This window comes from Euwallacea fornicatus, chromosome 31 (assembly GCF_040115645.1).
Source record: "Euwallacea fornicatus isolate EFF26 chromosome 31, ASM4011564v1, whole genome shotgun sequence".
Lineage (NCBI taxonomy): Eukaryota > Metazoa > Arthropoda > Insecta > Coleoptera > Curculionidae > Euwallacea > Euwallacea fornicatus.
The window spans coordinates 605928-627652 of record NC_089571.1 but is presented as its reverse complement, the minus strand read 5'-3'; the positions used below and the strand labels follow the sequence as shown (position 1 = coordinate 627652).

At 35.8% G+C, this 21725-nt stretch overlaps 3 protein-coding genes across 4 annotated transcripts; 2 read left to right on the top strand and 1 right to left on the bottom strand.

The window, feature by feature from the left end:
• The first annotated feature begins 107 nt into the window (after positions 1 to 107).
• On the top strand, positions 108 to 1544 carry LOC136348139 (uncharacterized). 2 transcript variants are annotated; one of them, XM_066298750.1, is made up of 5 exons: positions 108 to 171; positions 683 to 878; positions 931 to 1093; positions 1142 to 1274; positions 1365 to 1544. In XM_066298750.1, the coding sequence occupies exons 2-5, from the start codon at positions 739 to 741 to the stop codon at positions 1400 to 1402; spliced, it is 474 nt and encodes a 157-aa protein (XP_066154847.1). In that variant the 5' UTR covers positions 108 to 171; positions 683 to 738; the 3' UTR covers positions 1403 to 1544. The 2 variants fall into 2 exon arrangements, with proteins under 2 accessions (XP_066154847.1, XP_066154846.1); XM_066298749.1 differs by having other exon boundaries at positions 122 to 626; positions 1142 to 1296.
• On the bottom strand, positions 1282 to 21369 carry DNApol-alpha73 (DNA polymerase alpha subunit B). The gene is made up of 9 exons (XM_066298736.1): positions 21171 to 21369; positions 20906 to 21110; positions 20737 to 20812; positions 15681 to 15775; positions 14000 to 14279; positions 13671 to 13941; positions 2232 to 2664; positions 1583 to 1778; positions 1282 to 1483 (listed from the first exon to the last, which is right to left on the bottom strand). The coding sequence occupies exons 1-9, from the start codon at positions 21247 to 21249 to the stop codon at positions 1343 to 1345; spliced, it is 1776 nt and encodes a 591-aa protein (XP_066154833.1). The 5' UTR covers positions 21250 to 21369; the 3' UTR covers positions 1282 to 1342.
• On the top strand, positions 9780 to 11683 carry LOC136348137 (uncharacterized). Its single transcript, XM_066298745.1, has 2 exons — positions 9780 to 10083; positions 10645 to 11683. Exons 1-2 carry the CDS (start codon positions 9951 to 9953, stop codon positions 11532 to 11534), a joined length of 1023 nt encoding a protein of 340 aa, XP_066154842.1. The 5' UTR covers positions 9780 to 9950; the 3' UTR covers positions 11535 to 11683.
• Positions 21370 to 21725: the final 356 nt, after the last annotated feature.

The following is a 21725-nucleotide window of genomic DNA, read 5'->3' as shown; positions in this document are numbered from 1 at the left end:
TAACTTGTACCTGACACATATTTTGGCAAGCTACGAAATTGATATTGGCAACAGTGTATAGTTAAGAAACTCAAATAAGATATGGCATCACACTTATACCTACGAATTTCACACACATGTATATCTCTAGACTGGTCTTATCACTAAAATTTGTCATGTAATTTTTGACAGGTACTTAAGTTTAGCAGTAAATTCGTGAAAGTTTGATATATTGTTGCTTTTGTACATATTAGATTTCTGTTGTATTATTTGCTTTTGGCTATTGTACTTTACAGTCCATGAATTTACTTAAAGCAATTTTATTGCTTTTATCGTCGCTTATATGACAAAAACTTCAATAAAATGCCAAGGAAAAATTTGTCATTACTTTTGTCACAAATCATCATGCGTTTTCGGATCTATCATGTTTAGTTTCCACATAAAACTGCTCATTTCCTATTTAACGTTTATCCACGTGAATGTGTGTCACGAAATTGGTACCAAGAATTTGTATCGAAACAATCACACATGCATACACCACCCCTATTTGGCATTTGAACCTTTTTATCGCAAAAGTGTATTCGAAAACACAGTGTATTTAGTGTTCATTATACTTTTGGGCATCCTTTTCGGTCTTATGCTCTTGGGCAAGTAGCTACACTGAAGTGAGATCCACGCACAAAACTATTCCTGATACTTTCAGGATGTTCAAAAGGATTGCTAGGCTTGCTTATTTCGAAAAAACTGAGAAGATATGGCATGTCGATGCTAATCGACCTTCCAAAACCTTTGGATAAATATCAAGAACCAGAATTGGCACATCGCATTGTATGCTACGATGCACTGGGCTGGCCTGTGCACCCAGATACTGGAGAACGTACTGTGCGGATACTCCCCATGTAAATTTGCCAAAAAATTGAATTTTTTGGTAATTCAGCATCTGTTTTTCAGCAAAACTGAATTTTTTCTGAATTTAATCTTTTTCCTTGCCTACCCATTGGCTGTTATGTTAAAAATGTGCGCCATTTGCTGTTGCACCGAGAACTATAAAGGAGAGAAAGACGCTTACTTTCGGGAAGTTAACAATATCAAATACGGGAAACTCAACAGAAAGGTGTATGGTATCATACAGAGATTCTGGATTTAACTGATTAATTTAAAGGAATTGGAAAAAGGACCTCGAATAGATGTGTACAAGGAAAATGACTTGCAAGAGGCCAAAGACACTAATTACGTCATCAGCTGCATGCAACAAAGTCAGATGTCCTTGGTGCAGCTGCAGCGCTCGAGAAATAGCATGTGAATTATTGGAAATGTGTAATATTAACGATTATGGTGGCTAACAATAGATAAACAATATTAGCTATATTTTTAACACCTGGCAGCTGCTGCGTCCGCAAATTGTCTCAGTGGTGCCAGCTGATATTTCCAAGAGGGCGAAGCAGCCGCCTCCGAAGCCTTTGGTTAGTCTCTCTGGGTTTATCACCAAACAACCATCGATTTCCTGGAATTTTTTTTCTATTTAATCTTCGTTTCGAAATAATAAATGTTTTTGATCGCCTGAATGTAGCGTTTACTTCTTTGGCAAGCTATCAACACTTACTTTGATAAGATGTTTCAAGTTGGATGGCAAAATCATAACGTGAGGTTTAACGGTCATAATTCCGTGCTCTTCCATCAGGCTATAATCTATGACAAAATCTTCACCGAGAAGATCTAATGGGTAGAAATTTTGCTGCTTGAAGAGATGGGAGATGAGGCGGCCCATTCTATCTGGACGGCTCGCACCTATCTTATCTCTACCAAAAAAAAGTGTTAACGATTAGCTCTCATATTCTCTTTAAATTCAGAAGCAACTTTAAAAGTATGGCTTAAATTGACACTTTTACATGCAGAACTATGAATTTAAGCCACGCTTAGACTATTGTGAAATGTGACTTCGTTAAAATTCTTGCAAACAGCCTTCAAATCTAAATTGAACGCGCCATCAATTTTTCATAGGCATGTTGCTATTCCCTAGAGAATCCTCCATTAGTTCAAGTAAATGTGAAGGTATGTATGACCATGTGCATGACCATTTATGCGTTCTTTATGCCAAATTGTCTTACGAACTGTCCAATAACTTAGTCGAAGGGCCATTCATTTTTAATTCGTTCACATTAAACACAAAATCAATTTTTTTGGCTTGTACAGCAACTGGATCTTATGGAACATAAAAGTCACAATTTTGGGCGACGCGTGTCACTACTTACACGTGAAGTTCAACTCTTCCCAGATCGAAGAGCACGTCAGCACTGGTAGTTCCAATCAACACTCCATTGACCTTCACCAAACATGGATCCGGCATAAAAGTCAAATTATCGTACTGTGTGGCAATCTCGTAAGGAAGTGTGGGGTAGACAGGGAAATGATGGGGTTCCCGTGAGGATGACACGACGATTACGTGAGTTTCAGCAGGAACTACTTTCATTATAGAGTCGATTATGTCCACGAAGTGGTTGTCGAAAGTCTGTAGCAGCTCATTGTTGTAGATCCCAGAATGACTAGTCTCGTAGAAGGGCCCTACTAGCAGAAGGACATTAGGTTTGCACTTGGAGACATACTGGAGGAGGTCTTTGAGGGGATCGAAAGAAAGATTGTCTTGACAGGTAAAGGGGCCACAGGCAATGACCATCTGGAGAGTACCTGTAAGAAGGGAGAAAAATTTAAAAAGTAAATCGCTTGTTTAATAGGGAGAAAATGTGACAGGTAAAGAAAGTTAAGGAGGTAAATTTGTACATTCGATAAGTAATCCACATAACTTTATCGTTGTTTCATGCTAATTAAATATTCACAGGTTTTGTTTCGATTAAAGCTATGAACAATGATCAGTCAATATTTCCAAAATATTCGTTAGTATTAGGAGAGAATATTTGAAAAAACGCTGAATATTTAAACGAACTGAGAAAATTCGCAATTATTTAATTAACTTTACACAAATTCTAGTGTGTCAAGTTTTACAGTGCACAGTAAAAATTTATATTTTTGGCAAACAAGTCCAAATCCTGTATTAGAATATTTATTTTAATAAATGCTAATGCTGGTGCTGGTGGGTCCGTATTATTTATTTTAATTTTAAATTTATTTTTTCGAATCATATAATAAGTCACCGTTTTGGATTTAAAAAATAGCAATTCTTGTGAGAACCACTTCTATGCCCACGGAGAGAATGATATTGATGGCTAAAATGAAACGCAGCCAAGATTCAATCAGTTTAACGAAAATTATTCGCAAATTTGGACCTCACGTGCTAGAAACCATGGAGCGATTCTTCTTTTTAGATCCAAAAAACAGCAATTTTTGAGACAACGCCTATGAACTGATAGATTAGATAGCAAAATAGTTAGAAAAAATTAAGCGCCAAAGATTCAGGCATGTCAGCGAACAACACATTAAAAATGCCGAAAAACAGGAGTTCCCTTTAGAATTACTTTACGATAAGTGACAGATTGTAAAGACTGTTTCTTCAATGTCCAGTTAGCAAGCAACATTGGTCAGTTAATACGTAACTGGCAGATCAAGTGTTTCTTAAATTGAAGTGGAAGCTTAACGAACAGCGGATGGAAGGACAGCTATTTGAAGCACTTCCCTAAGCAAAAGGGATACTTTTACTGGTGGTTACCATTGACTGTTGCTGCATATGCAGCCTCCAAATTTAGCAGGAGATTGAGGAACTAGTCCTAAAAAATTTAAAGAGAGTTATTTGGGACCTTATAATGTGTATCATGTAAAGATTTTACTTATTTTCACTAAAGTTTTAAAATATTTTAAAACATTTACAAAAGTTACCATCACTAGCTTCCGTTACACGCATTAGAAATTCTAGATTGGCATCATAACTAGGTCACGTATCATTTTTTTCCACTTTACACAGCTTCAGTAGCTTCATAACTTTAAAAGACACTATTTTTAGGTGCTCCGAACGACATGAACCGTAAATTTTCTCGCCTTGTTTCTAAAACAAATCAATAATGAGTTAATAATGAGACATATATGACTCATTATCTACCTAACAAGCTAATTGTTAACGATGTAGTTATCATCTGCATTGTTGTTTTACTTGTAGTTCTAATGGAAATTGGTGTAAAAAAAAATCACTTTTGTTGTCGTGATTCAAGGCGCGTGGTACTGTTGTGTAGAATTTAATTGGTGAGTAATTTAAGTAAGTTTGAAGTGATTTTATAAAATTTACTAATGCACAAAGTCGTAAATGTATCAAGGGTGTGAAGATGCAATTTAAACTTGATGTTCGTGTTATAAGGATGCACGTCACAACTTTAGTACATAACATAGTATCATTCACTCAAATTTGAGACATTTTACGTAAGTTCAGTAATGTTAAACTTTTACACGTAAGCACATGAAAGTTTCTTAAGAACAGACAATGAAAATTGAGAAATGACAAAATAACTTCTCACAACATTCGAAACTCATATGACGATTCTATACAGGGTGTCCCATTTAAAGCTGTGATTGAAGATTACTAAAAAATGGTACGCTGCATGAAAAGAAGGTTTCAGATAAAAGTTACCCGGTAAAGAGGTGGATATGTCATAAAAATAGTGACATTTACCTAAAACATCATTTGAAGGTCATTTCAAGGACAACTTTTTTTTTTCCAAAGGGCAAGCCGATATTTTTGTTTAGTTCTTTGTAGACGTTCAAAATATGAATATATTTTATTTGAAAAAAATGTTTATTAGACGTTTTGCTGCTGTTATCCTTGATTTCCGTCCAATTTTCAACAGTCGAAATGATTGCATTTTTTTTCTAGAAAAATTTTACAATGTATATTCTGTTTAAAACTCATAAAAATCCTTCAACCTAATAAAAGAAAATATTTCCATAAAAAAAAAATTTGGTGAATTAATTTAAAATCCTGATTTGAGAAATATTATGAAAGCTCTTATTCGAAAAAAAAAATGGTTTGCGCTGCGCAACATCTCCCCGTTTATCAATTGACACGCATTTTCAATTTTCATTTTCATGTCGTCTGTGATTGTTGATACCTCTGTATAAACTTTGCCCTTTAAAAAACACCAGAGGAAAAAATCTGGTGAAATCAGATCAGGCGACCGAGGAGGTCAGTGCACGGGACCGGACCGTCCAATCCATCGATCTGGATGCATTTCATTTAGAATCTTACAAGACATTCTAGAAAAATCGGCTGGACAGCCATCATACTGACACCATATGATCCGTCTAATCGCAAGTGGAACATTTTCTAACAATTCCGCAATATTATTACGCAAGAAATTGCGGTACGTTTCTGTATTCAAGTTTCCTTCAATGAAGAAAGGTCCAATTAATAATACAGCACCATACATTCATTGACCATGATCTTTGATGTCCAACTTCTCTAAGCCACTGTGGATGTACAGCACACCAAAAATACGGATTATGACGATCCGCTGCACTATGGTTTGTGAATGTGAATTCGTCTGAAAACAAAACATTGGAGAAGAAATTTGCATTATGATTTAATTGCTGCCTTGCCAAATTACAAATATTGACTCGGTTTTCAAAGTCAATTCCATGAAGTTCCTGATGTAAAGAAATGTGGTAAGGATGGTATTTATTCACCTTCAAAATTCTTTGTATTTGATATTCCTTAGGCAACGGCAATTTGACGATAACTTACATGGACATCGAAGGCAACAGCTGCAAGAACTGCTATTTGACTGCCTTTATGTGTTGCACTTCGGTAGCGACTGCGTTTTTTGTTTCTAACGTTTTCGCTTCTTTGAAATTTTTAATGACACCGTTGAAAGTCGTCCAATGGGGAACATTTCTTCCTGCCTCTCCATAAATAAAAACAATTTCTAATTTTCCATTAAAAGAGTAACGATTCAGTCAAATTATTGAACTTTAAAATAAAAAAAAATGTTTGATTAGTTTTACACAAAACAATTAAAATTACTGTCAAAAAAACGATATGGATTTCCTGTAAACCTTATTATAAAATAGACTTTAAAATCAGAAAATTTAAGAAACAATTTTTTTTCATAGATATGATGTTTTTTATTGGATAGGAAGATTGTTACAAGTTTCAAACAGAATATGCATTGCAAAACTTTTTTAGAAAAAATCCAATAATTTTGACTATCTCAAAAATTGGACAAAAATCAAGGATAACTCTGCAGCAAAACGTCTAATAACTTTTTTTTTCAGTTAAAAGATATTGATTTTTTGAAGGTCTTCAAGGATATATAAAAAAATACAGGGTTGCCGTTTGGGAAAAAAGTTGCCCTTGAAATGACCTTAAAATGACGTTTTGGCTTAAGGCCACTATCTTCGAGACATGTCCCCTTTTTTACGGGACAACTTTTATTTGAAACTTTTTTCATGCAACGTACCGTACGTTTTTGAGTAATCTTCAATCACAGCTTTGATTGGGGGGGGGTATGGGACACCCTGTATAGCGTACCCATTTAAAAGCGTCTCGGACTCCTATCAGTTCATTTGTAATTTCATTAAAAAAATCGATGATGGGGATGCATATGGGACAAATTAAGGAAAATATTGAAAACAGTAACAATCCAATGGGGGACCGAAAAGAGAAGGGCGTCATAAAGTGTCATTGTTTGAAATGGCACTACCTGCATTTTTTCCACGTGATAGAATTTTTTCTTAGACCTGTGTTAGTTCTTAATGTTTTTTTTACCCTTGAATACAGGGACATGAAGTTATAACGTTTTAAAAGAAATTTTAGACATTTGCAGTACCTCATTAAAAACTTAAAGTCCCTGTTAGTTACAATTAGATTTTGATCATTTCAGGGTGGTCTCTCATACAAGATCACCTTAAAAAACACAAAAACTTATTTAGCTAAAAACACACACAGATTTTCCGCAATAGAGACTTTAATTTTCAACTTTTCATCTTAAATTTTTTAGAGTTTTTCAAATAATGGGGTATGTCTTTTACGACAAAGGAGGAAAGAAAATAAAATTTTATTCATTTTGGTATCATTTTTCATGTTTTTCACTAATCTTAAACGGTAATGGAATTATTCCTTATTTCAGGGAATTCATAGGTAAGTGCCTTAGTATTAATCATGAGTTTCCACGGTTTTGGTGTTATTTTATTTTAAGTTTTGGCAGCTCATGCACAGTTTTCCGTTCCTTCGAAATCTGTTTATTTTAAAACTAACCATCAACATGAACTACACTCAACGAGAACTTATCAGCATGATTTATGTAATTAGTTCATATAATGGAAATCGGTTATTAGCACATCGGCATAGCGATTCCTAATAGAGCATAACGATTTTCTAATAGAGGGCAACCTAATGTAAGGAGCCCAGAAAGCCTAAAATTGCATTGTGAACGAGCAGGAACTGTCAATTATGAAAAAGAAAGTCGAAAAAAAAGGATCTTAGGAAAAGAATATGAACTCAACATCACTTTATCATTAGTAGAAAATCCGAGCATTAGCGTAAAAGAAATTAGTTACTAGGACAAGAGTTACTTAACTTAATACAAAAAAAAACATCGAAAACATGGCAACGTATGATCAGGTACTTAACCATTAATGGAAATTTTCCAAAAATAATTGTTAATTCCATTAATATCTAAAATACATATTAGTGGAATTATTAATTATATTTTATACTAAAATGAGGAAAATTGAATTTTATTTCGTCCTACGTCATAAAAACTATATCACTACATATTTGGAAAACTAAAAAAGATTTAGGTTTAAAAGTTGAAAATTAAAATTGTTATTGTGAACACTCTATGTGTATATTTTAGGTTAAATGAGTATTCGCGTCTGTTAAGGTTATCTTATATTAGAATCTATCCTAAAATTATCAAAATTTGGCTTTAGCTAATGATTTTAATTCTTTTACGAGTTATTGCGTCCAAGGATAAAAAAAAACCTGGAAACTAACACAGGATCCAGACACAATTTTATCACGTGAAAAAAAGGCAGGTGATCCCATTTCAAGAAATGATACTTTATGACGTCCCGTTTTTTGGAGGACCTTGCATGGTTGTTACTAATTTCAAATATTATTTTCATTAGTCTTATGCACATCCCCACAATTGAGTTTTTTCTGAAATCACAAATAAACTCATAGGCGCCTGAAAGACTATTAAACGAACACCCTGTATACTCGCGACTCACTGAAAACTCCGCAACTAAAAGAAATAACTGAGAATTGCGGATGGAAACAAGACACCGTTTACCTTTTTTCAAAATTAGAGATTGATCTCTCAAGAAAAATTGAGCTTTTAACGATATGCTACGTGACTATGCAAAACCTGCTTTGATTCTTAAACCAGTACTTTTCATTCCGGTGAAATACAAGAGAATTGTCGTGCGTTAAGCCACATACACTTAAACAGTAGACTTATCATCATCCGTTTATTGTTTAAATTATGGTTTGCCATGAAAATGAATATTAAATGAAACGGCACCGTTGATGTTAAAATTCAAGACGTGTTGTCACATTATACTTCGGAATTAATTTAAGCTTATTTTTATGTAATTTTTATAATTTTTTATAATATGGTTAAATCCGGTAGTAAAAAAAATCGTATATACACCGCGCCTATAAAATATTTAGGACAGTCACATTTTGTATCAAAACTCTACGACACAATGAAACGACTAAGAACTTGAGGATAAAGATAAAAAGGCCTTTCGTTTTTAATTCAGCAATCCTTCCATCCTTCATACCAACTGTCTTTAACGAAGAACTTGGATATAGATATAAAACTTATTTTACTTTCCATGAAATATAAGAAAGAGGTGAAGACACTTACTGCCGATTTAGGAATTACGGCCCGCTAAAATTTCAAAGTCAACTGAAGTAATTGATCGGAATAGTGTTGTCGCCATGGTCATAAATCCCTTAGAACCATAGTTCTAAATATCTCAGGCTTTAGCCACAAACATACATCGATTAATAAATCAAAATTGTAATTTACTGTTTAAATTTAAATATTTATACATATACAGGGTGTTAATTAAGCGCGCAGGCACATTTTAAGAGATAAGTCTATGAGGAATTTTAATACGAAAAGTTTATACATATTAGTATGGTTTGGCAACGGCTAAGCGTCGAGACATAGACAAAAACATGGCATTCTGGAGAATTTTTTGCATACATTTACTGTTTACCGATCCAGTGCGTCCCTATGGAAATTGCACTGACCATCATGTTCTACAATCTCATCTCACCTCTGAAAATGACTTGAATGGAAGAAAAGAAAATTCTAAAAAATAGAGAAGAAAAACCAGAGAATTGCGTCCCTTAGATTCGTGTCAGCGTTCCGCATTTCCATTTGACGAAGCTACGAAATAGCAAAATATTTAACGGCAGCTAACACTACCGAGTAGATTAAAATTATGAGCGAAATGAAAAATTCTGAGACTCCACTCAGCTTTATATTTCTCTTTTAAACAGGCCATTAACCTTCTATGGCCACTTGCAAAGTAATTGAATAACTTTTTAACCGACATTTTCTGTGCTCTGACCCTTCAACACAAGCACATTTACATGAATATTCCCCATCCTGCCTCGCCTCTCTAAACCTCGGCAATAATCTAATCAGCATTGAACATTTTTACTAAAAATACTCGGGCTAATTAGAAACAGAAAGCTTTTCGTCATAATTATGCGACTAATTCGTCCATACTTCAAGTTAATTAATCAAGTAAAACGAGCAAACAAGGACGAAGCGCTCGACGGAATGCGCACGACAGAGACGACTGATAAGCGCACGCCCATGGAGGAACGAAATTCAATTAACTTTAATTAGTTTTCAGTTCGACCGGGGCAAGCAGCAGACACGAATCAATACGATATAATATCCCGGTACGAGGCAGTTTCGAAGCGGGAATTTGCTTTTGTTATTTCGTCGTGGTTCGTCTTGTGAATGCTTGAAGATTTGGGCCAAGCTCACTTTATTTACTGAATAGTGATGGATCACAAAAAGTTGGTGGAGGTGGTAAAACAAATGCCGCACTTGTGGGATCGCAATTGTTCGACGTTCAGGGACAAGGAGGCCAAGGAACGAGCCTGGGAGGAAGTAGGACGGAGAATCGACCGGCCAGGTAAGATAAATTATATTCTTCCAAGAAATCCTTGATTTAAGTTGCACGAAGGCGCAATTAACTCAAACTGTTCAATTGGAATATTGAAACAATGGAGGATAATTGATTTGAATTAAGTAGGTTTTAATTAATATGAACTGGTATGTCAATAATTAGAAGAGTTGCAAGGCGGCGTTGTCGGATGTTTAATTTTAATTAAGTAAGCATTAGCACATACGGTCGCTACAGGGTGTAAGTTTTTCAGCGCGACATTAAAAAACCTTCGGAAATTCTGAAAAAAAAAATAGTGGAAGATTAGCAATGATGATGATGATGTCATTTTTTTGTAACACGGTTCTTCGCTAAAAACCTCGTTAACTATACTAATACTTTATTTAAAATATTTTCCTCTAGACTCTCCAAGGTAATACTCAACAACGCATTACAAAACTTGAGCGACATTTCGTGTACACAGGCGGCATTTAACGATTCCACAGCTTTGCCCGCCTTGGTACAGCCCTCTTCACAACTCCTCCCTACTTCTTGCTTGGAGACTCCAATTATAACCATCCTTTATTTCAGCTTACACTTGCAAAGAGACCTTCAAATCCCTACGCGAAAAGTACCTGAGAGAACGCGCCAAAAGCCATCATCCAGATCCGTACCAGCACTGGGACCTACTCGATGACCTCAAATTTCTCGAACCCCACATCGTGCCCCGTTCCGCTAGGTCGAGCAATTGCCCCTACGACGACGACATGTCGCTGAGCTCCGATTCAGATCCCACTGACTTCGACAGACTACTGATCGATATGGTTAGAAAAGCAACTCCCATTTGGGACCGAAATTCCAACACCTACCCTAACCGAACCTCCAAGTTCCAACTCTGGGATCAGATAGGAAGCGCGCTAAATCGCGACATAAATTCCTGCCAATTGAGGTGGAAGGCTTTGCGGGAGAAATACATCAGACAAAAGGCGAAATTCATGGAAGGAGATGCCAAGTGGGAACTTTTGGACGACATGGAGTTCTTGGATAAGGTTATCCAGTATCGAAAAAAGCAAAACGATCTCCCGAGCCATTGCAACAGCAGTAGGCCAACAAGAGGCAGCTACCAGGATAGTTCGTACATCAAATGCAGTATCGACGGGGAGGACTATAGCTACACCGACTCCTCAAACGACTTTCTAAGCATCGTCAAAGAGGAAAGTGCGGTGCAGCAAGTGGCGGACAGTTCCTTTGGGTGTAAGAGACCGAGGCAGACCTCGGTGAGCAGCTACGGGGGAGAACAGAGTTCGGAGAAACAGAGTCGGTTTGAAGAGGGCGAGAGCACCAAAGTGAGAACAGAGCCGAGTAGCGAAAAGACCCCGGAGCAGTTATTCGGCGATTTAGTGGCTAGTTTGTTGAGCAAGAAACCAGAGAACCAGAGGAACTTATATATGATCGAAATAATGACGTTGCTCTCCAAATAATTTCGTGTTTTCACAGTGATTTGGTATAGTTTTCGTAAATAGAAAATAGTATTTTTGTATTAAGAGTAACTGGATTGCCGGAAAAATATACCGATTCTCCTTTATATATTAATTTAAAAAATAAATAAATATCTTACTAGTAAAAAAGACGCAGTAGTCTTTATCACAAAACGCAGAGTGTTTTCCTTTGGGCTCTAAGGAACGTTTTTTCTCCACAAATGTTTAAATGCTTTAGTTTGGTCGAGTACATTATTGTTATAGTGCCAAAAATAACAGCTCAGGGCGATTCGGACGTTTTACAGCTGACACAAGTAATTTTTGCTCGTGTTACACGTTACCCTTTCTATACAGCTGTGCAAACTATGAAAGATTTCTTCTTGAATCCGTTTAAATTTATTCAAACGTGTGTCAAAATGTGACAGAAATAATACTCAATATTGACGGAATATTTAAATATGTATATGCTGAAAAGATGCCTAAACTCCTAAGCAAAGACTGCAAGGGTATTGTAAACATCTTCATGACACGATACAACCTGGAAAAGGATGAAGAGACAATATTTTAAAAATGTTTTAGATTCCTGATGTTTTGCGCGTTTTTAGGTAGTCGTTTCAGGCAAACATATACCAGGTCTGTAAATATGAAACCGGAATTTGCCTCCGAATATCCCTAGTGGTCAATAAACGTAATATTATCGTGTTATTAGGATACTATATCTCTTATTTACATCTGAGAATGATTTTCAAATCATAACAATACAGGTTCAATACTGCAGGACAGTTTGCAATAGCTTTGAGTATGTCGAATTTTGTGCCTACAAATTACGATTTGCGGACAGCATTGATTTTCTGTTACCACTTGGAAAAAACGGCTGCAGATTCACATCACATGCTTGTTGAAGCTTACGGTGAGCACGCCCTTGGAAAATCACAGTGCTATGAGCGGTTTAAAAAATTCAAAAGTGGCAATTTTGACGTCAATAACGAAGAGCGCGGAAAACCACCGAAAAAGTTTGAAGACGGCAAGTTGCGAGCTTTGTTAGATGAGGGCGATGCTCAAACGCAACAACAATTAGCGAACCAATTAAATGTGACACGAGAAGCCATTTCCATTCGTTTGAAAGCTACGGGAAAAATTCAGAAGATAGGAAAATGGGTTCCACATGAACTCGATGAAAGACAGCAAGAAAATCGAAAAAACACTTGCCAATTGTTGCTTACCAGGTATAACAGAAAGTTATTTCTTCATCGAATTGTGACTGGTGACGAAAAATGGATCTATTTTGAGAATCCCAAACGTAAAAAATCATGGGTAACTCCCGGCGAACCATCAGCATCGTCAGCAAGACCAAATCGATACGGACGGAAAACAATGCTCTGTGTTTGGTGGGATCAAACAGGCGTAATTTATTATGAGCTGCTAAAACCTGGAGAAACTGAACGTTACCGACAACAAATGATGGACTTGCATCGAGCTTTGCGTGAAAGACGACCAGAATATCAAGAACGGTAACACAAGGTGATATCGCTTCATGATAACGCACCATCACACACTGCAAAACTGGTGAAGGAAACGATTGGGACGTTTCATTGGGAAGTACCATCGCACGCGGCTTATTCACCCGACTTAGCACCATCCGATTATCACTTATTTCCATCGATGGGACACGCTCTTGCAGAACGGCACTTCACCTCTTACGAAACAGTTCAAAAACGGCTCGATGAATGGTTTGCCTCAAAAGAACGACAGTTCTTTTGGTGTAGCATCCACAAGTTGCCAGAGAGATGGGAAAAATGTACATGTAACGATGGGAAATATTTCGAATAAAATATTTTTTATAATTATTGCGCAGCTAAGTTATATTTTTTGTTAAAAGATTCCGGTTTCATATTTACAGACCTGGTATTACTAGTGGAAAAGTGTGACGTAAGTTATGATTTCCAGGTTACTTCCGAAAACATATTATTATTTATGATTATTTGTTAGATTTCGCTCGCAACGCAGACAACGTGGTCGAGCTTATTGACTTTCTTGTTGACTACTTGTCAAACGTTGTTATTCTTTCTTCAAACATATTACGCAATAGTGAAGATATTCAAATAATAATATATAAATACACAACATTCTTCCAGTTACCTTCAGTTAAAGGTGGCTCCGGCGCAAATTTGAAATCCGTGTCAGCAAAAATCTCCTCTGCCACCAATTTATCGCCCTTCGGACCGCCCTTCACATAGGTCCCCTTGACGGCAACCACTTGCCCGGGATACAGGGAATACTTGCTCATTTTTGACATGTTCAAAGCCACCACCTGTCCTTTGAATGCCTGAGTTTGTTCTAGGCGCACGGTCTCGGGGGTCGGCCTTCCTCCCGCCTCAGATAGGATGCGACCGTACAGAACGACGTTGTTCTTCAACATAACGGAAATATGCTCTTAGCCACAGTTTTCACTCTAAGACGAAACATACTCCGAAAATGTCGTCCTGATTGACCTCACCCGGTACAGCTAAATTGTACTTGCAGCGTACAGCAGCAAAGAACTCCTCTACTAAAGAGTTGATCGACGCAGCTCTATTCTGCAGAATTTCAAACATAATTGGCTGACTCGCGCTCAAAACGTCTTCGTACAGAGGTTTAACTGTGAGGTCTAACTTTGACGACTGGAAGTTTGTTCTCGATGTACCGTAGGAGCAACATACTGAAAGAGCGTCGGAGCGGTGCGAGTAGGCCTGGGACTGTGAGGCAGGGCTGCGAATTTATTTGTTCAATAATGGCAAATTAGTGCATTCCAACGATCTAGAAGCACTAGATATAGCAAAAAATTGGCATTCCATTAAAATCGAATCAACTTTTTGACGGATAGGTGCCACGTATCAGAACCATTGTGACATTATTTTGACGCTAGAGGTGGTTGCCATGCTGACGTCAGTTCTTCCGATTTCCTCGCCATGGGTTAGTGTCTAATTTACCAAAAACGACGGTCAGAACTGCAAAAATCAATCTTACATCTACTTCTTCTAGATCGCTGGTGGATTAAAAATACGGTTAATTGTCAACGTTTCTCGCTATGATCTACTTTATTATAATACTTTATAACGTGTCAATGATGTTTTCCTTCCACGTGTAGTTCTGGTTACGGTCGACAGGCGGTGACTTTAGGCATGCACGCCACTGCCCACTCAGTGCGACAATACGACTTTTTATTGAAGTTGCCTTATTTTATTATGACGTTAAATAATATATTAAACAGGAGCAAATAACATTCGTCAGTCATATTGTCATACTCTCTCAGGACCGAATTCACCACCTGTCCATTATTCCTTAGGGGTAATCATGTTTCAATTTGATGTGACAACAGCGTAACCCCTCTTTCAATATTACTGAATGGCTTTGAGTGTTTTCAATTTGCCGAGACTATGAATCATGGAAAAAAACGTTACATATCTAAGACACGATTACGTTAGGTTTTCGGCGTCCTATGTGATCATTGACTAATTAAAAAAAAAAACAAGTACAAATAGCCAATACCCGTACAGAACAGCAAAAAATTGATTTTTGTTCATTAGCCGTTTACTGTGCATTGGTATGAAACCGGTTTCAGACTGATGCAGATAGGTTTGTGGCGGTCATTTTTCATAATTTGTATGAATTTTTTGTATGACTGAATTGTTTATGAGAAAAAGGATCAACAATAGATTACTAGGACTCCTAATAAAAAAAGCATACATATCGCGAATCGACAAAAAGTTTGACCGTTTCAATTGTCTCTATATCACTGGTCCCCAATCGTACAGCAGAGACGCATCAGAGATATGCATTAATATTGCTTGTAGAAATCTTCCAGAACAACATTTGCATGTAATGTTGTGATGGGCGATCCTTCGTGCAACATCCATTTAAATTCAATTGATTTGCACCATATGTCTCTAAGCAGCACTCCAAGTAACACCGTGTACTGTAAACCTTATGTTGTATACCTTGTCTCATGCATATCTCGTGTGCGGTTCGGCTTAAGATATTTACAATGTGTAAAATTCACGCAGATCTAGGATTGCACATAATATTCATCGGCCAATTTGCTCGATTTTTTTCTACGACCAAATTCGCTCTTGGTTTGAGACCCTTAAGTTGACTAATAACCAATCTTACCAGGGCGTATAGGTATTTATGGTAACATCCATGGGTTCATCCAGGGCTTTAGCTCGTAAAGGGGTATTTGTTTGAGCGGTTGGCACATCTTTGCCCTGTAACAGAGGAATACTCTTCTATAAGTCTGCAGATTTAAAACTTTTAGCGTTTTCAATGTAGGAAACTAGTAAAGAATAGTTACGGTTGTATTCTTGTAAAAATATATTATATATTAATATAATAATGTATTCTCATTCATGTTCTGTACTGAATATCAGTGTCATAGTACTCATCACTAGTTCAGCACTAAACTTGCCAATACAAAATGTCATAAGATTTATTCTATAAAACTGACAAAAGTTTGATGTCTTAAAGGTGATAAAGGAACAATGACATAACTGCTGAACGCCATCGCTCAAAAAAATTACTCAGATTTCCGCTCATTTTTTGTAAACCACCCCGTATGTACATACAAGGTGTTTCAAATTTGTTTTCCAACATAAGGATCTCAGTAACCGCGAAAGATAGAGGTTCGATCAAATAGAGGCAAAGTTGCGAAGTAGCAAAACTAAGAAGACTTACCTAGAGCACCAATAAAGAGTGACCATTAAAAACCCACAAATAGGCATCGGAATATCAAAAGTATGTCTGAGATCAATTCGGCTGTTAGTCAGCTGATTGATGAGAAAAATAAATTGCTTAATTTACAATTTTCTTATTATATTTTTTTAACTGATCGCTCGTTATGTATACCTGCATAATATCTTAAAATAATCTTAATTATCTTATCTTCATTTCTGCTTTTTTTCTATAATTCGAATTCGGGTAGATTTTTTTACAAATAGGTATAACGTACCGATTTTCACTAGTAAATAAACCAGTAATTATTCTTTGGGACTTCTCTGAAATTCCCATTTTAAATTATTCCAACCGGTCAGAAATCAGGATGAATGATTTTAGTGATTTTTTCCGAAACTGAAGATTTTCTATTAGTTTTTCCCTCAAATTCAACAATTCCCGCAATTTCACAAAATGAAAAAAAATATATTTTGCGAAAATTTCTTGAAGTTCCTTTTTCCGCATTTCATTTTCCTACAAAATTTATTTTTTTTTTATAATTAACGTCTCAGTTTCGAAGTAATTATTATTTTTCTCAATCCTCATATAATACGAAACTTCTACAGGACAGAAAGTATAATGGAAACAATGGAGACCATGAGAAAGCCTTTTGCAATACAAAACAATGACAACTAACATAAACCTATAGTTGGAAATGCAATAATGATGGCCAGTTAAGGAAAAATTTTACCGAATTAATGTCTCGAAAGGGAAGTTGAGACGTTATGGTAAACGACAATCAAGAATAGGAGCTTCAAATAAATATTGCAAACAGGACAGTAGTGATTAGTGTTGGTATTGAAGATATAAATATAGATATAAAGATTGAAAAAGTATCTAAAATAGATGTTTGTGTTCGTGACTTATTTGCAAATTTACTGTTTGTGATGGTTGTGACTAAAAAGCGCCCAATATCTGGTCTGTGCCATCTAGATAGATAGATAGGCAAGACAGGATTGAGCAGGAAAAAGCTTCATGCAGATAGTAAATGTATCACGTATAAACCGGGTAAACCTACGTTTAGTTAAAAATTGTTTTTTATTTGGTACATATTTTGAGGGAAATGTTACCGACACTCCAAAATCAGTGTTTTGCATGTATTTAAGGCATTCAAGGTTGTATATTTTTTTGTTAATATCACAGATAAAATTTGATTAAGCATTAAATTAGATCTCAAACATTCAGATGTGTACAAATCAATTTTCATTTTTTCTAGCGACAACAAAAGGAACTCACGATTATAGATGACCACACAAGAGGATTTGCTCATTCTTTAAGTTAAAAGAGAGAAGTGGGAAGGGAAGTATCGGGCTTGTGACTATCGCCGAGCTGGAGGACGCCAGAAAAGCGAAAATTATGAAGAGAGACAATGGTACTGGCTATTGCAAATGGCTAAGTTTCATGAATTGTGAGGGATGAAACACTTAGAGACCACAATATATTTGCCTCAATAGAAACGACGTATCTAAGTTGATAAATTGAAGACTAGTGGACAAAACCAGGTCAATGTTAAAGAGCACTAACTATGATAACACAATGTGGGCTGAAACAAACTAACACAGCGGTATACTTAATTGATTGTTCTTCGACAAAGTTGTCTGCATACTCCACAAAAAAATTTAATAGAAAGAGTAGGATACAACGGATATGTGCATACTCTAAAATAGAAGAGTTAACTTTCAAAGTAAGAGTAAGCTTAAGATTTTTATTGCATATGCAGAGAAGAGCAACGGTTCAAGAATACTCCATTTTAACACCAAACGAATTGTTGGACGTATTGTTTCTTAAACACGATACTTTCACTGCGAAAATATTCACCGATTCCAATGAAAAATTTTTTTGGTGATGAGTGTCCTATTTATAACAAAGAAGAGTTTACACAAACGTTACCTGATGAATTTGGAAGTGCTCAATCTGATCTAGAACAAGCAATTATACTACAGGAAGAACTTTCGGACAATTAACTCACCTGAATGTCCTTGTAACATACGCTCTGATAAAATTTCGGAATTTGATTAGTCTGATAACGTAACTGAACAATCTGTGCTTGATTTTCTTTCATTCCCACAGAGATAAAGCGTAAAAATACAGCTTCCTCATTTTGTGACTTCTCACAAAGCTGCTCATATTGAAGACCCAGTAATCGTGGATGATGCACTGTTCAATGATGAAAAACTAATGTGAAAAAAAGCAATGAAACAAGAACTGAATTCTTTGAAAGGTAATTATTCTTGGGAATTAGCCCGTATATGTGAGCATGATTGAAGCATTGTTAAGAATAAATGGACTTATAAGACTAGTAAAAAGCTACCATTTCATCTTCTTTTGTAAGTTTACATGGTTTTCTCAATATTGAATTTTTGACACATTTTTTCAACTTATTTTGTAAAGAGTTATATTGAGATTTAGTCAAAGCCATATGGTAACAAGCATCCAACATTATTCTCATTTATTAAGAATTTTAATGATGAAATATACATTTTTGAAAAGATGCATACACGGAAGCATCTACTTAATACTGAATAATGTGATAACTTGCCGATTTTCAATTTTTTTTAATTTAATTAGTTTTAGAAAATTCAGTTGGGTCAGATTGTTTTATTCAGAACATCAAGGACTTTTACAAAATGAAATAAAAATAACAAGTCCGAATTAGAAAAAAGCGACTGTAAAGATGTGAAATTTCTTTTAAGAAACATTTTCAAATATGCTCAGGAAAAAATGTAAATTATTACAAGTATCAGATTTTTTTTATATTCCTGCAACAACTTGGAATTTTCTTAATTAAAAAAAAATTGGTAGCCCATAAAAATGTGCAAGTTTATTACAATTTACCAGATTTTACAGCAAGATTTGTAATTGAATAACTCTGTATAAAAATAAAAAAGCATTCCAAAAATAATTCCTTAAGGGATTCTTGAAATATTCTAGATTAGTGAAAATTGTAATGAGCAATTTAAATTATGCCCTGCCTTAAGCTGAGTTTCAACAGTGCAAAACACATAATATACATAGTTGGCTTTATTACTGTTTATATGCATTTTTAACCCTCTGCGCATTATGTTATCTATTATGGCCTAAATCAACTCAGAATAGGAGTGATTTCTAATCTTTTAAATTGGTGAACATATAAATTGTACAAGAAATCAATTAAAGCAGCTCAAGATATCAGTCACCCTAGAAATATTCAATGTGCATATCCTAACATCGGGTTTGGCAGCAGTTGCAGAGCTCTAACACTTGACAAACTATTAGTAAATCGACAAATTACTTGTCCAAAGAGCACAGCAAATACCCAAAACCAGTCACAGTTTTGGCTATTCACTATCGAAACCTCAAATATGGACAGCACCAGTCTTCGAGAATTTGTCAAAGTTGCTGAGCTTTGTAAAAAAATATAACTATTATATCTATTAGGTAGATGTTTTCAATCTTGGTACTTTTTGATGAGGCAGACACCCCTATAGACGAGTATGGATCTAGTCACGATTGAAGTAGACGTGGACCAAACCCAAAATCGCCGACACAGGGATAGAAGGATATTGATATAACAGTGGTAAAATTATGTTGCAGATTAATTTAAACAAGGTATTAACTTGCTTCTTTGGTCATCTCAAAGGGGTTACAACAGTTCTTAATGAGTGTGGATCTAGTCACAATTTCAGAACTACGTGAAGGCTGGACCCAAACTCACTCAGAAATATTGCTTAAAATTTCTTCACTAGGATGGTATTGATCATATTTTTATCTTCTATGGAAACTAGCTTGATGATAATGTTAACAGCAGATTAATAAATTGGTCCTAAACTTAGTTCACTGCTACGCCACTGGAACTGAAAACAAAGGCGGCAATTGTCTTTTTTTCTCCCTAATTTACTTTGATGTAAAAACTCAATTACAGCTAAGATGAAAACCTTCACTGCTCGCTCGAACAAAGCAGCTTCCATTGAAAATTATTTGACTTATCAAGCAATAATGCAGATGAACCAGAGAAAAATGCTACTAAACTCCATGTACCACTGTATAACTAACCAAGAATCGACAAACCGTAAAACAAAAACGCGCCGTTAATAGAAACGCAACAGGTGGGAAAATCGCCGGCATAGATTTTCCGCGGAAAACGCGAAGAAATCGCCGAAATTCTTGGACGACCCTGCACAAACAAAAGCCAAGCGTCTTTACGGACACAACAATGGCCGCTCCGAAGGATCGAGTAGCCTTGAAAGTTCTAGGAAAACTTCAAAGTCATTTACGCAAATGTCGAGCTACGAAGCACCGCCGATTAGTCGCGTTTGTTGCACGCATGGGCAAGAGTCGGGGACGTACGTGGGAATTCGCGGGGTCAATCAAGCGGAGCTAAGTCAAGAAAAAATGGTGGCTGGCAAAGTTTGCACGCACTGGAGGCTGAGATTATACGTTGATCTTATGATTTATGTTTGTAAGAAAGAGCTGTTCTTACCTTCGGAGTAGCGGAAAGATCTGCCGGGCATATACCGGTAAATTGGTCGGGGGATCCGAGGGCAACGTTTTTAGATCTGATTTATGTTTAGTTAAGGAAGGCGCATTTTATTTTAACTGTGTTAACTTTAATACTTGTATTATTTATATTCTAACAAAAAAAAGGATACTCTTCCAATTCCTCTAGTAGAAGTTCTTCTGCTTCTAACGCCCTCCTTTTATCTTCACCAGTTTTTTTCACAATTTTTTTTCTTTCTAAACTTTCCAAATGAGCCACTGTCGGTGCGGCGCCCCCCAGTTCTGAGGATGAATAGGCAAACCATTGGTCGACCATGTCTTCGCCACTGACATTGTGTCTTGTACAAATTTGTAAACCTTTTTAAAATTTTTATAGAAAAGCAAGATAATGAAAATAATAAGGTTATGTTAACTTACATTTGGAAATCTCTGCCTCCGAGGGTTTAATATTAAAAAGTTCAAATTGGCCTACAATATCGTCTCTTAACGAGGCCATTAGCGTAATCGCGGGAATGTAATGAATAAATAAAGTATGACTTAAACTATAAAACGGTTAGAATTATCTGAAGAATTGGAAAAAGGGAAACTCAGACAGAAAACATGTAAACAACTTGTAAATGGCGGGAATTTTGACGTTGATGGGCATATTAATATTGACATTGACATATATTCTTTAAGAATCTACTGGAATACTAAATATACTATATGTAGACTATGTATTTTTGTATTTTAACATGGATTTCAGACAATATTAATAACCAATATTATTTAATATTCAATTTAATTTAACTGTTGGCCGACACATTAATCTCTTATTAATTGAAAGATAAGGTGAAGGTAAGTAAATAATCAATTAACTTATCCTAAATATTAAATAGCTAAACTTTTCTTCGCCTATTTTCAGTACAACTTAATGTTACAATGCGTCAAGAATTTATATTTAATAGAACTTCTTCACTTTCAACCAGAATA

Excerpts from the sequence above, each read along its gene's own strand:
- LOC136348139 (XM_066298749.1), top strand. The coding sequence starts at position 323 with ATGACAAAAACTTCAATAAAATGCCAAGGAAAAATTTGTCATTACTTT. Across the intron at positions 627-682 it reads TTTCGGTCTTATGCTCTTGG|GATGTTCAAAAGGATTGCTA; the intron begins GCAAGTAGCTAC and ends TGATACTTTCAG. Across the intron at positions 1,094-1,141 it reads ACGGGAAACTCAACAGAAAG|GAATTGGAAAAAGGACCTCG; the intron begins GTGTATGGTATC and ends ATTAATTTAAAG.
- LOC136348137 (XM_066298745.1), top strand. The coding sequence starts at position 9,951 with ATGGATCACAAAAAGTTGGTGGAGGTGGTAAAACAAATGCCGCACTTG. Across the intron at positions 10,084-10,644 it reads ACGGAGAATCGACCGGCCAG|CTTACACTTGCAAAGAGACC; the intron begins GTAAGATAAATT and ends CCTTTATTTCAG.
- DNApol-alpha73 (XM_066298736.1), bottom strand. The coding sequence starts at position 21,249 with ATGGCCTCGTTAAGAGACGATATTGTAGGCCAATTTGAACTTTTTAAT. Across the intron at positions 14,280-15,680 it reads ATAAATACCTATACGCCCTG|CCCTGCCTCACAGTCCCAGG; the intron begins GTAAGATTGGTT and ends ATAAATTCGCAG. Across the intron at positions 13,942-13,999 it reads ATCAGGACGACATTTTCGGA|AACAACGTCGTTCTGTACGG; the intron begins GTATGTTTCGTC and ends GTTATGTTGAAG.